Raw genomic sequence first — 20,395 nt, 5'->3', positions numbered from 1 at the left:
AGTCAGCCCACTTGTTTAGACTGAAAACGCTGTGTCCTTATCAAGCCCTCGTGTCTCAGGGTGCCCGGGGGACCAATATCTGCAGTCTGTGTATTAACAAACGGCAGCAGGTGGCATTTTGCTACCGTACAATCACCGAGCTCCCGTTAGTCCCTGTGACTTCCCTGTGTGTCACCTGACCAGGGTTTTGGGGTTGGTGCCAAGTCTGAACACTGATGTCTGCTGCTCACAGTGAGCCAGAGATTATGAATTAGATATAAGAGCCAGGCCTACTACAGGGTTTTCACATTAGCAAGGCTGCATAGGTGCTGCCCTCTATGCATACATGTAGACATGCCTGAGCACAACGGGCACACTCAAGCTCATGTGAATAACATGCATTTCAAAGCACATGCAGTACTGTTTTTGTCTTTTTTTTATTCACTTTTAGAATATAAAAAAACATCTTAGGTATTTCAATGTTGTGGCCAAAGAAGGCCTTAATCTGCATCAATGATTATGACCTATTGAAACCAATAAGTGTTTTAAAGGGAGACGGTCCCGGTTTCAATTTCAATAGCTCATTTAACCCTTATCTGCCCAAATCCTTGGGGTCCATTCTATGTTAATTGGATCTACATTGCACTAGCAATGGGGGTGTTAACAAGCACAGCCTATGAATATTAATTACCCTGAAGTTTTCTGCACAGGAAAGGATCCACTGATACATATTAATTCTATAAAGTTTTTTAAAGTAGTGCTCTCATTAAAAATGAATCGACGCTGAGCTTGAATGTTTTCCCAGGAGGAGCGAGGCGCACCTTTAGGTATATCGCTAATAAATTGGGTCAAATTGACTATCCTTAAAAAATAGCTACTACTTAAAATAGATTATTATTTAGTTAATGTAAACATTCAAAGAGAGGTGAAGAGAGGCTTGAGTTCCAACTTTATTCTGACAATGGCCATTAAAGATAAACAAGTCTTAACATGTACCGGTACTTCCCCAAATGCAGCCTCCAGAGGCCCTGTTAAAACGGCTATTTATTTACAACACTAAACACACAAGTTGTTCAGCTAAACAGTGCTGCCAAATTACTCTGTGTGCAAGAGTGTGTGCATGTCAGGGGCTGTGTGTGCATCTGTGTGTGCACAATTCACAGGCAGTTGTTGGCACTATAAATAAAACATGGAGGATGCATTAGTCCTCCAGCTCGAGGAGGCTTCTCTCTAAGCCTTTTAATACTGAACTGATGCAGACGTATTTTTCTGTCTGCCTAAAGCCAGCTGCTTCAGACACCTGCTCGCTTTGCCAACTTCAGCAAATACACACGGACCACACTAGCATCAAAAACCATCCGGGCAACATACAAGAGCCACTTCTTCCTAAACGATACCAACACAAATACAGAATTATAAGACATGTTTTTATCTGTGTTTCTGTCCTTAAAGTTTTTCTTCCATTAACTCACAGTCCACTTGTTCATACTTTGAATCTCACCTCTAGCATAGCAGCGCCCTCTGGCACAGATAAGAAACACAATAGAAAATCAATACAGTTAGGATTGGCAGATCAAAACCAGCCTTTCTCAAAGAGTGGTCGGCAGACTGCTGGTGGTCCTCGAGAGACCCTTATTGGTCCGTTAGTTAATTGGTCAAATATATTTTTAAAACTAATATCATATTTTTAAATAAAACTTGTTTCTCAAACTGTTCGGACTCAACTCCAAAACTATGTAAATTTGATGTAAAATAAAATGTGTTAATAATGAGTTGATAATTTCACGACTAATTTATGACACCACCTCGTAGCTGCGCAGGTGTGCTTTTTACAATATTAAGTTTAAGTGATAAGCGCGGTCAACTGAAGACAGTTCAGTGGCTCAAAACTCGGTCAAAAACATTGCGTTAGTTCAGGCAGGCATGGAAGTCAAGCTAGCCCAGCCCCGTCATTGACATTAGCTGTTAACAACTGACAGCATCATTCCCCTAATCTCAGTTAATCATCCAGTTGTTCATGTTCCATGGTTCCCTTTGGTTAGAGTAAGTCACAACGCTGTATTTAAACCACAGCCAGACGCCTACTTTTGCACGCTTTGTTCACAAACGCCTTGCAACCCGCCCCCACCCAGCACCTCCTCTTCTGTCTTGTTAAACAGTGTTTTCTGTTGGCATCTAATGTCTGTGCTTCTGTTCCAGGGGGTCATGCTGACCGCTCTCTCTGTATATGCCTTTCCATGTAGTTCATGGAAGAGCGAGGGGGAGCTCCCTTCGCTTCAGGCTTTCCACACAGTTGCTGGAAGGGTAGAGAGGTCCCAGAACCTTACCGCCAAATCTAAACTGCATGCTAATAAACAATTTGACTGAAGTGATCCTGACTGAAATGATATTAGAGAAAAGGTGCATTGTCCTGATGCATGCGATTCAGACACCTCAAGTTGTTGAGCAGCAGTGACAAGTGATTCTATACACGCTGAATCTCAAGAGAGGGGTTTGCGGACAAGCGACAACCTGACTCAAATTCAGGAAACACGGCATGAAATAAACCAGTACTAAAGAGAAAAGAGGTTTTGAACATTGTTCAAACGGGATTTTACATTTATTGGTGAAGTCGTTCTTGGTCTGAAGAAGAAACACTGATCTGAATGAAATATATGTGTATGACCCAGATTTGAAGTATTGAAATGGCTAATGCCCAAAGTAATGTGTAAAGTGAGCTCAAACTTGGAAACAGAAAACAGGTGTTGTAATGTCTTACCTTCGTAAAAATTCACTGCACATAGTGCTTCAAGTACAATAATGCTAGACAGGTCTTTGGGGCAACTAAAGGTACGACAATATATCACCTGACAAGGTATTGCAATATTAGAACGCCACAAGATGTATTGTCTGAGGGTACGAGTGAGTCATGTTTTAAAAGCATGTATAATTTTTCAACTGCATTATTTTGGTCTTTTTTCTTACCAGAATACTATATTGTATTGTTATTGTGAGCCGATTATCGTCTATCGTATCTTTACTCAGTCTATCGTCCCACCCCTACTGTTTAGATCAGTCTATTTTTTGACATATAAACACTGATGTGGCAGCCTTTTTTGTTTGTGCATCAGCTATGACACCATGACTAATACATTCCCATTGGTATACATACTGTACTCATTGGTATTTCAGAAGTCAAAATCCGAACAATATTTAGTGATTAATTGTGCATTATAAAAAAACATTTTGGCATCAAATGACGTTTATTGTACAGTAAGTCACACCAATGCAAGATTCTATATTACTTTTAAATACATTGTCTATGACTATTTTGACCATTAATAAAGGCAGTTAAGATGCATTCATTTGTGGGGCTTCTATGCAGGATGTTAGCCTTAATACAAAGCCACTATTTTAGGATGACAAGTTTGGAGACACGTGCAACCTGCGCTTTGTCTGCTCCCAGGCGAAAAGCGATGTCTGGAGGTAGACTCAACAAAATGGATGAGTTCTTGGACCGGCTGCTTTGGAAGGCTTCCATAAAACAAAAGAGAGTTGCTGGGTGGTTCACCTCTTGAACGCTCACAAACAAAAAGCTGGATGCACATAGACTAAATAAATGCATGCAACTGTGTCAAAAACTGTGTCAAAAAAGACACATCAATTAAGTTAGAGGCAAAAAGAAGGGCTGTGTGACTTTCAGAGAAAGAGAAAAGGCTGTATTTGTTCAACAATTATATCTCCTTTTTTAACCCAAGCATCACATCCCAATTTTCTGTGTGATTTTTAATCAGATCTCACATCAATTGCCAGAACCAGCGAAGAAATTTAGCCTGTAATAAAACTGTCATGTGCTGTGGTATAAAGACAGATGTTGCCAGTTGTGTGATAACATAATTAAACTATTCTGTGAGGGATTCCATGAAATTATTTAAATTGGACGAGCACTATCATTTTACCAATAAGTAATTTAGGGCAATATGCATTGTCATAACATTGATGTTATCCTCGCTGCTAGATTTTCCAATAAGAGGGAGACTTTGCTTTGCCTCCTCTGACAATTTGAATTGTTGACATAAAGATACCTGAGAGTTTCTCGAGATGGAAGAAACATGGAGAGCAAGACTGTGGGCAACCTGAACCCGACTGAATGATTCTGACACTGATACTTCATTATAATAATAAGTCAAGATGCATCTAAAAAGGGTCAGTTTTCATACAAACATGATTCCATGGTTTGGCAAACTTTTCGATTTAGGGTTAGCTTTTAAAACTGAACAAGAGGCCAGAACATAATTAGATCTTGTTTGATGTAAATTATTTGTCATCAATATGGCCTCCAATTTTCCATGATTGCAGAAAATAGGCAAAACCCCCCAAAAAACAGAATTCACATCCTGAACTGAAGAAAGCAATTTGACCCCTTTTAAAGAAAAAATAAACGTAAATAAATGTATCTCTTTTCATTTGTAATCCGGCTCAAATTTACTTTGCTGGTTGGCGCCAATAAATTGATATTTTGATTATTTGTTTAAATTATAATATAATTATAAATGATCTATTTTTCCATTTCCGATAGCCTACAGTAACATCACTATTTCCTGGTACAGCAGAGACGCTGCACAGTCTCACTCCGCTGTAAAGCAGGAGGAGGCCACACCCCCTCTCAAAAGCACATTGCTGCTCTGCCTCTGTTCCCGTAGCGTGATTTTATGTGTTTTCACATGCGCAGCTCTCTATGCTGCCTTTGGACGTAACCGTGTTATGCTAAATGCTATATGTAAGTTCACAGTGCATTAGTGAAAAGCGTGGCTTTTTTCTTTCTTATTATGAATTTTATATTTTGATAAGCGCATTGAGATGACTTTGTTGTAAATTGCGCTATACAAATAAAGTTTAATTAAATTTAATTAACACTTGCCAGCAGAAACATATGGAATTGTCAGTAGTGTTGACATTGGTGGTCTCGATTTGCAACGGCCTGCTGACCCAACCCTAGTGCTCACGTCACGTCACCGACTAACAGTGTGGCTAACGTTGCTTTTCAGTGTAAACATCCCACTTATGTGAATTATCTGAAGCATATAAAACGTAAAATTAATAATAGTTGACTATTAACCTTAATTAGTATGTACGGTATGATTTTGTGAAGTTTAATAGTCAGTAAGGTCATGTTAATTGGGAAAAATTATGAAACGGTAAGGAAATTAACAACGTGATTTGGAAATGGGCATTCCCTGAAACGGACTTTAGGAAATTCTGAAACAGAAAATCAAAGGCCCTACATCATTTCATTTTTTTAACTAAACTTTACTCAAAAAAATATAAATAATTATCGCCATTTTTTATTATTCCGTCAAAAAGTCAAAAAAAATATTTTGTTTGGATAGAAAGACGTTTTTTTTTTTTTTTAAAGGATTTTTTTGGCTCTAGTGGCCTTTATATGACAGTTGCTTGACAGGAAGGGGGTGAGAGAGAGTAGGGAATGACACGCAGGAAAGGGTCCCAGGCCGGGAATCGAACCTGGACCCGCTGCAGGTGAGGAACTACAGCCTCCGTACATGGGGCAGGCGCTCAACCCACTGAGCTACACACCGCCCCGGAAAGACGTTTTTATAATTAGACTTAACTAATCTTGATCAGGATCAAGGGATGTGAGCGTATCCTAGTTTACTCAAGGTAAAAGGCGGGATGCACAATTTATTATTGCTAGTCAATTCAAGGGTGACAAAGAGGCAGACAATTTTAACACACACTACAGTAAACTTTAGAAACTTTAATAAGTCAATGCTATATGCTTTTGGAAGGTGAGCGCATATAAAACCCACACACACAAAAAACATGTACTGGATGGAAAAGACAAACTCTGGGGGAAAATATTCAGCCCTGGATTTATAGTCTCTGGGCAGCGTCACTAATCTTTCTCTAATTTTAGCTGCAACTTTGTCATCCCTTTATTCAGCAATTTTTGTTGCCTTAACAATATTAATACAGGTTTATAACTTAAACAACAAAGGATTGTCTTGGGATCTCACTGAATGGGTACAAGGACAACAGATAGAAGACACAGTTAATAGTATTAAAGTATTTATAATATTATTCAAACAGTATTTCCAAAGAAGAATTTTATTTACTGATGATGTTTGCATTTTAGTGATAATCATTACGGCAATCAGTGATGTGATTTTTTTTTCTTTTTGTATTGTTTTGTGATTCTTGTCTTTGGTGATGAGAAATTAGATAAAATAATATTTTTTTTAACCATGAGTATCAGCCTTCATTTTATCATATACTCTACTGTATCAATAACATTGTGATACCTTAAACAGGTGATTTCACTCTGGCTACGTGCGCGCTCTTGTGACAGAGGAGGAGATTACAGCGTCAGACCAATCACAATCACTGAGAAACTGGAGAGCAACTTATGTCACAATTGGATTAATTCTTTAAAAACATTATTTAAATTAGACCAAAAACAACACTGGTGCTGCAGTAAAAGCAGGAATTGATGAGTGCTAATTAAATTAGCGAGATTATAAATGGAAAATGAACAGACATTCTGATGAGTTTCCCTTGTTCTTTTACTTTGTCCGTGGCTCTGATGCTGCATTTATACAGATCAGCCTAAATCATCAGGTGGAATATATTTATATTCTATATTATCTGATAACATTGAGGCTCTTTGCATCACCCCAGAATACACGAATTGATGAATTAATTAAGTCCATTAGATCTCTATATTTAATATAGGATGTCATCGGGTTAATAAAAAAGGATTGCATTGATGTCTAAACATTCTCTCTCTCCTGTCAGCATCACATCAGATCCACACAGAGACGTGTTCACACATCACCTTTTATTGGTCAGGTCGTTTTCCAAGAAAACTGATTGGTCAGGAGGCGGGACTTTAGTACTCACTCAGATCCTAGCCAGAACAAAACCTGGTCCCGACCAGGTTAGGTGTTCAGCATCAGTTACCATGGTGATTAAGCTCCGTAAGCCAGCTTCGTAGGACAGCACACACTGATTAAATCCTGGAAGTTTGTGTGATACGAGGTAATCTAGCTTTGTAGTATAGGCCCAAAATGTCCCCACGCCACAATACCAAAATAAAATAGTCTAATAATAATATAAAAAACATGCATATCTGTTGTGAAATGATTGCATGTACAGACAAGGTATAAAACAGAACAAATAAATAAATACATACATAGATAAATAAAATAAAATAAAGGGTAAAATAAACTGGTCTCACTAAATGTTCCACTAAAACAAATAATAAATGACCACGGCACGATTTACTTAACGTGGGCGTTTCACACATAAAAAGTCAATAAATACATGCCCAAACACCCACAGATGTATTTGTCCACTGTCACACCAGAGTCTTCCTCTTCATCTAACATGCATGTACCAAATGCAACATTTTTCATTGAAATCAAACAAAACAATCTAATTACTCAGTCAGAAATAATTCCATGTGACTTACAAGAGAAGCCAGAGGTGTTATGCCTCTCTAGCCTGAGGCTGTTACTTCTAGTCCAAACTGACTGCCAGCCCATGATGCTGATATTAAAAAAATCAATCCTCTCTTTTGAGCTTTTCCTGTTATATCTATGCATTTTGTGTTGCCACAGGAAAGCCTGACTTATCCTTCAGCACTTTTAATGGCGACAATGGTTGGGAGGCAATTCTCTCTTTCCAGGAGCCTTGGAGACAGGCCATGTAAAGGCCTGCATTATGCAAACAGAAACCTGTGCCTACTCAGCTCCAGTTGCAGCCATTGCTCTGCGTGTCACTCTCTCTTCTCTACACACGCAACACGATGGCCACCTGAACGGCACAAACACAGTCAGAAGGAGATCACACAGACTAAACCTGTCTATAGACGACTCCCGGGCTCGCCATTCTGTTTGCAGCAGGAGAAGAAAACAATAGAAAAATAAAAGAAAGCATATGTTACTACTTGTGTTTTGTTGAAATTCTGCATAGTGACAGAGATTAGGAGATATTCTTAAAATCTCAGATCTGATAAAACACAGGCTTTTATGAATTAATGCAATTAATCAAAGCTTTGTTGAGCCTGAAGGAGCTGTGTGCACGCTAAACTCTAAAAAACCATCACTAGTAGCTCATAGAAGTAATGCATATCAATGACAGACAGTGGAGAAAAACACATACTTAATTACACTGTGGTGACATATTTTTATGAAATCATATTTTGCTATGAGCATGTTTCAGTCATTCACTGCTATAAACGAGGTGATTTGACAAGGGACAATATATATCACAACTTTAAAATACAATGTTTGTGTTTTGTTCAGTGTCTCAAGATCATTCAATGTCAGAATAAGTGACCGATCACTATTGTTTTCTTTTTAAAGTATTTTTTACACTTTTTTACGTCATTCATCTTCAGACTATGATTCAGGGTTCAGAGGGAGGGGGTGGTGCTGTCAGGGCGGGTGACAGTTGTTACATTATATCTGAGGAGTTCAAATCTTAATCTATGATTGGAGTAGAAGCTTTCATACTTGACAATATGGTTAAAATCATCTGCAGTAGTAAGAAGACATAATGAACGTATTTGAGCTATGGTTAAAATCAGCTAAAACTCATGCAAAAGGCACATCAGCATGCAAAAGTCAGCACAAAAAATTAAGAGAAACTACATTGTATGACTAAATGCTAACACTCTGTAGTAGTTTTAGTCGTGTTTTGTGTTTTACAGGGTCTTCAAACTTTTTGGTTTGTGCCTTTAAATTCACAACTTTGGTGAAACGGTCCTATTGTGATCATTCTCAGGCTTAATATGAACATATCCTGTCAGGAAATGAGTTTGATTTACGGAACAAGTTACTACGGCAACCAACAATGCCCGTATTACAGTGGCCAAGCGTTTGGGAATGGAAAGTCCTGGATTTGCCTTATCTTACCCTAAACATAGCAGCGATTTCCCATAATTCAGCTACTCAGATTAGGGGCCTGAAGTTGTATCAATCAAACCAATGTTGGTGCTGAAGCAACTCTTTGCTCAACCAAACTAAAGGTTTTGGGTTTGGGTCATACATTAGAGCAGTGGTTCTAAAACTTTTCAGCCGGCAACCCCCAAATTATTGGGGACATAGTATATTGTCATCTTAAAGATGCAAATCATTGTTTTAATCAGAAATAAAATGGGTTAAAAATGACTAAAAATTGTAGAAAAGGAGGCGAAATGGCATTTTAAAAACCACATAAATTGGTAAAATATTGCAAATTTCCATAATAGCCAAAAACAGACCGAAAAAGTGGTAAAAAGGGTTGAAAGTGTCGATATTGGCTTAAAAGTGGCAGAAATGTGGAGCGGGGATTGGGGGTAATGTAATTTAAAAAGTAGGAACAATTAGTTTGAACTGGCAAATAATGGGCATGACATCCTGAATGTGGTTAAATTGGCAAACATAAGCATTAAAAATGATGAGAAGTGGTTAAAAGTGACAATAATAGGTCAACATATGTGACATTAGGCGGGAAAAATAGTGGAGTGGGTTTATATGAGTCAAAAAAGTCCTGAAACTGGAAAAAATGTGCAGAAAAGGCATTGAAATTTGATGAAGTGGCATAAAATGGGAGCAATGTAGCAAAAATACATTAAAAGGAGCAAAAATATGGCAAGAAAAAGTGATGAAAAAAGGTTAAAATATGTCACGCTTGGTGCAGTTGCAGAAAAAGAATAAAAAATAAACAAAAAAGGGCTCAAATTGTTCAAAAAATATTCTTAGCTTCTCAAAGGCATCTGGCAACCCCTTCCAAGTGTCTAGCAACCCCAATGGAGCCCTGACCCCAAGATCGAGAACAAGATATACATTGAATTGAAGCTAATGTGACATTGCAACCAACATTATTGTTACTGCTTGTTTATCTGACAACCACAGCTGCACGACAAACCCTTCCTGTTGCAAAATGATGAAGAAAAAAAAAATCACAAACAGGTTATTGCAAAAGTCAAAAAATGGAGTGCTTTGTTGTATTTGATTTGCTGCAGAGTCTTCACTTCCTCTTCAGGGTGTAACGTTAAAACCACAACTTCTGCAAACACAAACAACAACACTCAATACAAACAGATTCTGAAGTTAATATAAAAAACGGTTTCCTAACAAAGAAAACAATCTGCTTAGTTCACAGAGTTCCTGACATTGGACCCAGACAACACGTACGGCAAATATTTATACAAGCACACCACATTTTCTACATGTTTTGACAGACATCAATTATATTCCTTCAGTGGGACAAAGGCAAACCTTCAGCTTCTAACAGCATTTGACTCACTAATAGAGATGCTTAAACCAAGCTTATGGTCCACTTCCCCCAAATCTGACTAGTCTATAAGATGAATTTCCTTGTCAGAATCAAGATGATCAAACACATTACAATTATTTCGTCCCCCATCTTTACTAATGAAGACTGTCTTTCATAGTTATGTGCACTAATAAGAATAAATGATATGCCACTGCAAGGTTTGTTGTTCCACTTCACTCAGGGGACTTGAAGACATTTACACTTGGCAAACATTTTTAATTCCTTTCAGCGTCACCTAAAGAACTAATAGCATCTTGGATATCAAAGAATGCAGAGAAAAGAAGTCCCCTGTGTGTCAGCGAGTGAAGTATTAGCCTGGACCACAAATAAAACTTAAAAGAAACTCAGGAAAATGCAACAAAAGTAAAAAGTTCTTGATTAATTGAGTGAAGATTGTAATTCCCAGAGGACAATTAACATGGTTCATGGTGCATAAGTGAAAATCCTGGGTTAGTCTAATGAGAGAATAAAACATCTTGGCCGTCTGTCTTGTCGGTTGCACTACCAATAGTAAGTCTCCAATCAAAGTCCTTTGTCAGGAGATTTGAGAGTGAAACATCTCCTCTCTTCTTTTCTGGGAGTCGTTCACCACACACAACTATTCATGCATCTCAGTCGGTTTCATTTGCAAGCACTGGCCACAGAAATTACCAAATGAGTTTGTTAAAAAGGCTTTTCTTTCTGAATGGCCACAGTTACATGATGATTTTTAATTCTGAATTAAAGTATTGTGCTTCGTGTTTACATGAAATAGTCATTCCGAATTGATATTCACATTTATTCACTTTTATTCAATTCTGCTTTAGGTCTGGGGGTTGGGAAGGGTTCTGATTGGACAGGGGGCAAACTTGACGTATTCACGTCTATCGGGAAAGATCGTCTATAACATAGAAGACCACATAAGAAGTATTTTAGAACTTTTATTTTGATTGTAGTTTTGAAGCAGCAGCTTGACAATAACATACTGCTTCACTTTTGGGTGTTCTAAGGGTAGGGCAACCGTCGACTCCCAATTTAGTTTGTTAAAATAATTTACTAAAACCATAATAAAGCTGTTATTAAGTCAGTGTCACGACATGTGGCTCTTTATGTTTTAATTCTAATCATTATTCCCCCAGAAAGCCTTAAAAGGGGGGACTTTTTGACCCCATTTTACCTTTTTCTTTGGCCATTTTACAACTTCCTTTGTTCCATTTTTGCCCCTTTTCAAAACAATTCGTCACTTTTTTTTTTCATCAGATTTTAGCTTCTTTTTGTCTTTTTTTTCTATTTTTTGTCCATTTTTGCAAGTTCTTTTTGACACTTTGATCCAACTTTTGTCGATTCTTTAACACTTTTTTGCCACTTTTCATCCAAATAATCTAGCTTTTGCCCAATAAATAATACTTGTTTCCCTATATTTTGCCTATTTTTATTCCCCATTTTGCCCTTTTTTTTTAACTATCGTTTGCCACATTTTGCTCATATAAGCTACTTTTTGTTTCCTCTTTTGTGTCTTTTCTTTTGCCACTTGACTGCTTTTGGCCTATTTTAGTCACTTTTCACTCTTACCACATTTTTGCCACTTTTTGATTATTCTTTCCCACCTGTTACTCATTATTTCATTAATCATGGGGATTAATTTTTGGTTTCATGAAAGTGCAGGTGTCACATCTCCCGCATCCCCCACAGGTGAGACGCACCTGGGTACAGGGCTTCATGTCCCCCAAAGTAGCCTGTTTCATATGCCAATGTCCATGAGTGTAATATGTCTGCCTAAATTTCTGCATGCTTATGCTTCCATTATTCCACTCTTTTCATTATATCCATGTCTTCTGAGGCTGTTATTAAATAAATAGTCTCGGCTCAAGTCCTGCTTTCTTCGGGCGGCCAACTTGGATTATGTCATCACCAGCGAGTCATGCAGGACGAGCATGGACAGAAAGATGTAATTAACTTAAATCAGAATTAAACCTATACAAGATTGAGGAATTATTCAATTTGGAATTAAAATCGGAATGGCCATTTTCATTCAGAAGTAGGTGTTTTCAGGGTCAGTTTAAAGAGGATTTCATTTTTATTCTGAATGAAAGGGGAATTAAAGCTCTCATGTAAACGTGGCCGCTGCAGTAAGCAGAGGACTGGATAATTGACAGTCAGTTATTGTTTCCAGTTGGGACAGTAGGAACGTTTCCTGTCTTTGAGTCATAGTTTTTTCTGGATGACTGGGAGCGGGCTGTACTTATTGTAAAAAAAAAAAAAGCTTTCATCACTTCTCGGCATCACTTGCACATACATGTAGCGACTGCTTTCCCCCACTTTCTCCTGCCTTGAATGTATCAATGCTTTAACCTTGTTGTCTTTGATTCAGAGTGAATGAAACGAGACCCTGACAAAGAATGAAGGAAACGATTCAGGTTTCACTGCAACTGTTAACTCAACTGTGGCCTGCAGTTATTGAAATTTTACCCTTGGTTTCTTGTGATGATGGGATAATGAATTCAATGTGGCCGGGATTTTTTTTCTACCTCCAAATACATTTTCATTGTGAAAGAGATACATGGCTAGGGTGTGGGTACTTAAAGCAGGACTGGATGTGCTGTAGGATTAAAACTACACAGGTTAAATATGAACACAATTCCTACACTAGTTTTACTTATACTGTACTTGCAAAGCTAAGATTTAGCCAAAACATTATAAATGCCCACCTGACATTGAACATTGTGTGAGTCCAGCTATTATCTCTGCTGACCACTAAACATGTGTTACTGTATTTGGAGCTAAGAGCTAGCTCACACTAGACAATCCATACCCAGTCAGGAACGTTTGTCAACTAAGGGTACACTCATACTGCTAACCCTGGGCAGAGGCGAGGCACATTTGACACTAAAGTCAAAGGAATATTTGGCAAGTGTGAATGCAACTGTGCTGTGCATGAGAGCAGCCAGCTTTACCAGCAGTTGGAAAAGGTTGGCCAAAGCACGGCCTGGTCGGAACACTGGAACGTACACACAAGGTAACATATGGAACGTTCGGAACATGGTGATACGTATCTACAACGTGAGCATCTCTCCACAATAACTCTGGACATCGGAAGTGATGATTACATCTTGAATGAGTACAACCTACAGAGTCATTAAACCAGTGGTTCCAAAACTGGAGGACGCCCCCTTTGCGGGGGACATGACGTCATGACAACGCGTGAACGGCCTTGCTGAACATTGAGCATGGAAAATAGAAAAGTTTTTTTATTACTGTTCTACAATATGTGATTGCGCATTTTATATTCCTATTTATATGTTGTTCAATCATTTCATTTCATTAATTAATTTATTAGGACAGCGTACGAATACATTAAGTTATAAAAACAGTTGTTTGTACCAGACTCTACATTAAAAGCTAATTTCCATCTTTAGTCCTTGGGGGGAGGGGGCCAAAATGCAATATATACAGTGCAAAATATGTACATTCTATCAGTTAAAATAAATAAATAAATGCGATTATTATAAATATCACTTAAAGATCACTAACAGATACAATAAGTCAAACAAGTCAATCATACAGCAAAAATGATTTGTGAATAAATCTCATTCATACAACATATATATATATATATATATATATATATATATATATATATATATATTTACATTTTGTGTCACAGTTTTTAAATTTTTCAATAAAGGTTTTTTTTTTTTTTTTTTAACCAATTTTGTTGTGATTAGGGGGGCCCTGTAAGTTTATTTATTCTTCAAAGGGGGGCATACCAAAAAAAAATGTTTGAGAACCACTTTTCCTTCATGCTCCTGAAACCACATCTATCTATAAAGCAAAGAATCTCTGTCTGTCTGTCTGTCTGTCTGTCTGTCTGTCTGTCTGTCAGTCTGTCTGTTCCTGAAATATCTCTGCAGTGCAGGATCACAGCGATGAAGTCATCAGTTAGAACATTGGAACATTGGAACATTGGTCCTACCTAGCCAATCACTGCACACCGTAGCCACGTGCGCGACAGAGCCAATCACTGGAGAGACCACCCCCACGCCCCACCATTTTTGGAACATCGGAACACTGGAATATTAGAACATTAGAACAATGGTTCTACTACAGTGATGATGTCATCAGTCCTACCTAAAAAGTGACTGTTACTTGCAGAACCTGCGCATGGCTGCTGCTTGGTTCAAGGGTGTGCAATGTCGGATTTGTTTGGACTGCAATGATACCATTAATAAATTATCTCTCTATAAAAGCAAGGAATTTCATATATGCTTTACAAATTCCGTGTGCATCTAAACGTTTAGTGTCATTGTGGATTAATGACACTAAACGAGTCCAGACCGAGTCTGTTCCGGTCTGAGAAGGTCTGGTTCCCCAAAGACAACAAACTGGAATCGTAATAAATGGGATTCAACTCCCTACAGTGTCCTTGCTAAAAGCCAAAATATATGAAAACACAATAGTTCTCACTCTACACATTTCACAACAAACCTAAATATCCCTGACGTCCCACCTTCAAACACAACCTCATTTGGCCATGCATGAAAAAGCTACTTAACCCATATCTATATCTATATGTAACAATACATACTTCCTACGAGCACTGCACTCATACTAACTATTGACTAATGATGACATGATGATGCAAAAGGGAAATGTCAGCAGCTTTGTAAATACGTTTGTGTTTAAAGACAATGTGTAAAAAGCTGTTTTTTCGAGGCAAGTAAATTAATAAATCATTTAAGTATTCACCAGGCGCTGCAGACAAAGAGTGGTAGTAGTGTTATAAAATAAACAGATGCTCAATAACTGTCTGTTGTTCTAAATAAGGCACTCAGATGGCTTCATATAATGCTAGAGCCACAGTAATAGTTCCCACTAGCCAGTATTTTAACATTCTCATTTAGCGTTGCTGGATGTTGTAATGTTGTTAGTCAGTCATTGTTAATGTTTTGTTGGTTTCACTTTGGAAAAGCCATTAAAAATGTTAATATGTGATTAGTTCGTGGAGCTGTTTTCATACTATGTGTCACATACAAAACACTGAACAATTCAGTGGAACAGGAAATCATCTGTCTATACAGGAAAATATGTTTCCCAGCACACCATCAAATCATAAGAATGTAATCTATCTAAACAAAGCTAAACACATAAAAACATGTCACATTCAAATATAAAAACAAACACACTGCTCCCATGGGGAATTGATGCAACAATCACTGTGGGAGAATAACATACTAATATATTAGTATACAAGGCAGACTACAGCAGACACATTGCTCATAAGGTAACCTGTGACTGCTGCAGTCACTTAATGGCCACTTAAGCCATAACACCGGCGCCGTATCATGGACTAAGCACTACCAAAGCTGCACGACCAATAAAAAGAATGTGTAATATAGATATATATATATAAAAAATAAAAAAATGTTTATTTTCCATACATATACAGCAGTGTTTCTCAAATGGGAGCACACGATGACACTACAGGGGTTACTTGAGAGAGGAACATTAACAAATGAAAGCATTAACATATGGGGTTTTATCATGTTTATTTTTAGGTAAAAAATTATAAACAAACAAAATATTACCAGAAACTCACAAAACGACAACAAAAACAGATAAAATAAGAGAAAATTATACTGAATAATAAAATGAACACAAAATGACAACAGACACACTAAATGAAAGAAAGCTACACAAGATCACTACAAAATACACAAAAGTAACAGAGAAACATACAAAACAACATTAGAAACAACCACATAACACCAAACACACAAACACAGAAAGAAAAAAAATAATAAAACCAACATCACACAAACTAAGACAAAAATATACTGAATAATAAAAAGATCAAACAACAACAAAATACACAAAAACACACAAAATGAAAATAGAATAGATCTTGATAAGAACATGAACTGATAATAAAAGGGTCAGAGTTGGTCTCACATCTGGAGGGACATGACCAGAAAAGATAAAAACCTTAGAAATAAATCTATATAGGAAGCACTAAAGACTGTTTCATTCCACTTATTTACAAAATGAGATTCTTTAAAATATGTGTTATCACTCATTCATTCCATCATTATGCTCTATAGTAATTTTTCACAGAATTCTGAGCAAAATGTTGTAGTTTGACAAAGGGGGTACTTAAATGCAAAAGTTAGAAAAAGGGGGTACTTGAGCCAAAAACGTTTGTAAACCACTGATATACAGTATAGTACACACCGAGTACTTCTACACTTTTACTTGTTCTGGAAACAATGGTTTCAGACCTAAATTACAATAGCTATCATGTAAATCAGCACAACTCAACAAATGAGAAGAAAAACATGGAGGTTATGTTTGTGTTTGATTGATTTCCTTACCAGTAACTCTTGGACAGTTTTACGTCTGTTCTATTTATCAGTTCAGATAGTAAGCAATGTCATTTAAACCAATGATAAAATCTGTTTTGCAGGGATCAGACATGTTATTGCCACAGTGCATAATGATGATAAATAATAATCATGGTATAAAAAAAAAAGCAGATCTGCTCCATGTGTTTTCTTTTGCCGCCCCCCCACCCCCTCCCCCATCCATACAAACGCTGATGGATGTGCTGTGACAACAGACAACAGCAGTGAGCCTGTGCATCATCACCAAACAGCTCTTGACAACAACCCTAGTGGTGCTGTCGGATGGAGCCAGATAGCACGAGACATGCTGATCTTTTCAATGTTGTTTCCTTAAACGCACTGTCGTGTGCCGCACATAACGCTGACACCCACAGAAAGAGCTTGTCTGTTTGCCTCAAGTCGCAGAGGGTGAGAATGTTTTTCGGCTTCAACGACACCACGCCTTTCTCTGCCTCGTCGGTTTGCAAGGGCTGGAGTGTGGCATTAGCTTTGAGTGTGAGGAGTGTTTACAACGAGCCGCAGGAAGAAGCTGTCATTTGATTGGACGTCACGGTTTTCCTACTGTCTACAAAATCAAGCAACACCTACATACTTAAAATATGTCCGAACACGGTCATACATTTTTGAACAAGAATGCAGATGCTGCATGCTGCGATAAATACGTTCACAACCAAACACAATCACACAGCGACAGCACCTCCCCTTTTTAATTATTCATAAAGGGCCACAATCTCCATAAATAATAATAATAATGTGTTTATGTACTGGATGCTCTTGAAGGAGGGATTAAATATTAAGTGGCACTTTGCCAGGCTGATGATGAGGCCTAATAACAAAAAGACAGGTGTGAGCGGTTCTACCTGGTGCTGCTGAAGGTGCAGGAGCTCCTCCATGGAGGGCGTGGAGCTTTTAAGATGTCGCTCACGGGTCGCCCCCTCCATGATGCCCGCTCCTTCGCTGTGATTGGCCAGTCCATTGCTTGTCGCCTCCGTCCCAGATTCTTGCATCATGACTTCAAACCTGAGGGAGGACGAGGAGTAAAAGAGAGAATGAGAAAAGAAATAAGGACAGAGAGAAAGAAGCAGCTGTTAAAACACACAGCAATGAGGTCGCATTTCAACTGTGGGCCAAACTATAAACATCTGTCATATTCTTCCCACAGTTTCACTTTTACTGCAGGTTTCCCTGTTGGGTTGTGCTTCCATGAGCTGTGTCTGTTTACTTGTAGCATGTGCAATGAGGCAAACAGACAAACACAGACGGCCTCCAAACAGAATAATGAACATGTTCTTTGTTTTGGCCTTCTTTAGCGCTGTGGAAAAGGAAGCTGGACTCTGTTTGTTTGCATTCGCTGCTATGCAGCCTATATGACGGGGTGCACGGGGAGGGGAGGGGGTCCAGTCCACAAGACCCAAGTCTGAGTCGAGTGAAAGCAGAGGAGCCCAAGAAAACACTGGACCTCCAAAACAAAACACATTTCTATGAAAATTGATATATTTACTTGCGTGGCTCCCAGAAGAACCACAGCAGAATGGCTTTTTAATAAGAAACAGGGCGAGGGTGTGAGAGTACAGAGTACAGTACATCTCCTCGAGAAAACGTCCAATCAGAGGAAGTCCTCTAGTGGTGCTCAATTGACACCTAAATAAAATGGTGGGAATAATAACAATTGGCTGTATATAGCGCTTTATTCAAGGGGAATCAAAGTGCGTTACAGAAACCGTTATTCATTCACACCAATCACACCGGTTGTGGTCAGCTACAATGTAGCTACAGCGGCCCTGGGGAATACTGACAAAAAAGCGTGGCTGCCATTTTGGCGCCTCTGACCACCATGAACATTAGGATGGTTCACAATATATTGGTATAAAAAAAGTTTTCCAAATTTTGCTAGATTGCATTTTGCCTTGTTCCTGTTGATATTTTGAACATCTGTACCAAAAACTGAGCCAATGTAACGTCCGTAAAAAGGTGGCACACGTTGTCTTTGCTCAACCAAAGAATGTGTAACTTTCACAAATATCAGAAACTTGAACGATATAAAGGTAAGTATGGTCATTAATAGTTTCTAACTGTATTTATACTAAATGAGTAAGAACATTAGAACAGTTCAAAAAACATCAACAATGTGAAAAAGTACGCGTTGCGCCCTCCGCTCCAACAGTGTGGGAGAAGTACGGTGGATACTTTCGGACAAATAAAGGGACAGAGACGAAGTTGACGTCCTGCTTCTTTGTTGCTTTATTCAAAAGGAAAAAATACAACTATGTGCACATCAGAAGCAATCGGCAAACCATTGAACACTCATAAATTACTAATTACAAATAGTATTTACACTATATCGGTAATATTTGACCAATTCTAGAAAAATAATAATTATGATACAGGTATATATACATTTTAACTCTGTTTACTGTTAAAACTGTTTACAAAGACTTTTCTTTTAAACCGTTTACAATATACTTTAAAAGTAATTTTAGTAATATAGTAAATAATTCAGATATTTTTAACCCCAAATGTGCCGCAATTGACTAAATGTTTGGTAACAGATGCTTACAATGTCAATTGGAAAATGGCAAAAAGCGATTTGGCAAAATTTGGTGAAAACTAATTTGTGAACAACCCTAACCAACATTAATGCACAATTCAAACCCATTCAAACTGTGGGTGAAAATGCCTTGCCCAAGGACACAACGACAATAGCTGTGTTTCCATTATGCTTTGAAATGCACACAATCTAAACTGGTAATGGAAACACCACAATTTGGAAAAAAAAAAACAGCTAAAAAGGTTTTACACTTTCATGAGGAGGAATTTCAGACGTTTCAATATTAAAATGTGTCGCAAAAGCAATATGGAAACACTTTCTCAAATACACGTCACAGAACTTGACGTACCTGGTCACATGACCACTTCTCTCAGAGAAAACATGACATAGTACGTGTGGACAGAAAAGGAGATCGGGACATTTCTTAGTATTATACTTAAAATATTACTGACGCATTAGACGTGAAACAACAAAGGAATATGTACTGTTATAAGGAGGTTTGGAGCTTCCGTCTTTCTGCAGCAAAGTCTCATGGGATGAGATTTCACAGGAGTTATGAAGCTCCTGCCAAAAACATTGTTTTATACTAAATTTATACTTTGTCGACATTTAGAAACATTGCTTATATTTTGAAAGAATCTGTAAAGGAAACATAGCAAATGACTTGGATAAAGCGAGATCCAAACCCCCAACCCTTCAGTTATTGGCAACCCACTCTGCCACTAAGCCACAAAAAAGTTTTGTCCTTCACAAATAAACCCATGATTAAATAGACTCACCTCTGGACAAAGTGGGGAAGGAGTTTGGAATTACTGTGAATTTCAAGTAGGGATGGGTGGTATGACCAAAAATGTTTATCACAGTGTTTTTCAAAATTCTAACGGTTTCACGGTGTATGACGGTATATTTGTTTTGTTTTTTTCACGCATAATCAGGTGTTCGCAGCATTTTATACTGGTTGAGAGAGGAATTACTGCAGTAGATTGACTTAGGATGGTCTATTTTACTGTCATGAGTGAATATTGTAGAATCATTCCACACTAGTAGTAATACAAGTTTGTAACAGCAGCCCAATGGCGCTTTGCCGGGCTAGGTTAGCTTTATTTAGCATTAGCCTGATTTCTAGCTTCAAATGCAGCATACTCAGTGGTGTGGTGGTTTCTTATGGCGA

General features: G+C 38.0%; 1 protein-coding gene across 12 annotated transcripts in view; it reads right to left on the bottom strand.

Annotated features, from left to right (window-relative positions):
- The window catches only part of foxp1b (forkhead box P1b), a 288,207-nt gene that overhangs the window by 134,775 nt on the left and 133,037 nt on the right, over nucleotides 1-20,395 (bottom strand). For 11 of the 12 annotated variants that reach the window (XM_028448144.1, XM_028448138.1, XM_028448132.1 and 8 more), the window contains one exon: nucleotides 17,537-17,696. In XM_028448144.1, coding sequence (XP_028303945.1) covers nucleotides 17,537-17,686 — 150 coding nt within the window. In that variant the 5' untranslated portion in view covers nucleotides 17,687-17,696. Of the gene's footprint in view, nucleotides 1-17,536; nucleotides 17,697-20,395 lie in introns of those variants that run through there. The other variant, XM_028448139.1, reaches the window with a different exon arrangement.

The sequence above is a fragment of the Gouania willdenowi genome, chromosome 5 (genome assembly GCF_900634775.1).
Source record: "Gouania willdenowi chromosome 5, fGouWil2.1, whole genome shotgun sequence".
Lineage (NCBI taxonomy): Eukaryota > Metazoa > Chordata > Actinopteri > Blenniiformes > Gobiesocidae > Gouania > Gouania willdenowi.
The sequence above is the reverse complement of the archived record's forward strand: the minus strand, read 5'-3'. Positions and strand labels throughout refer to the sequence as shown.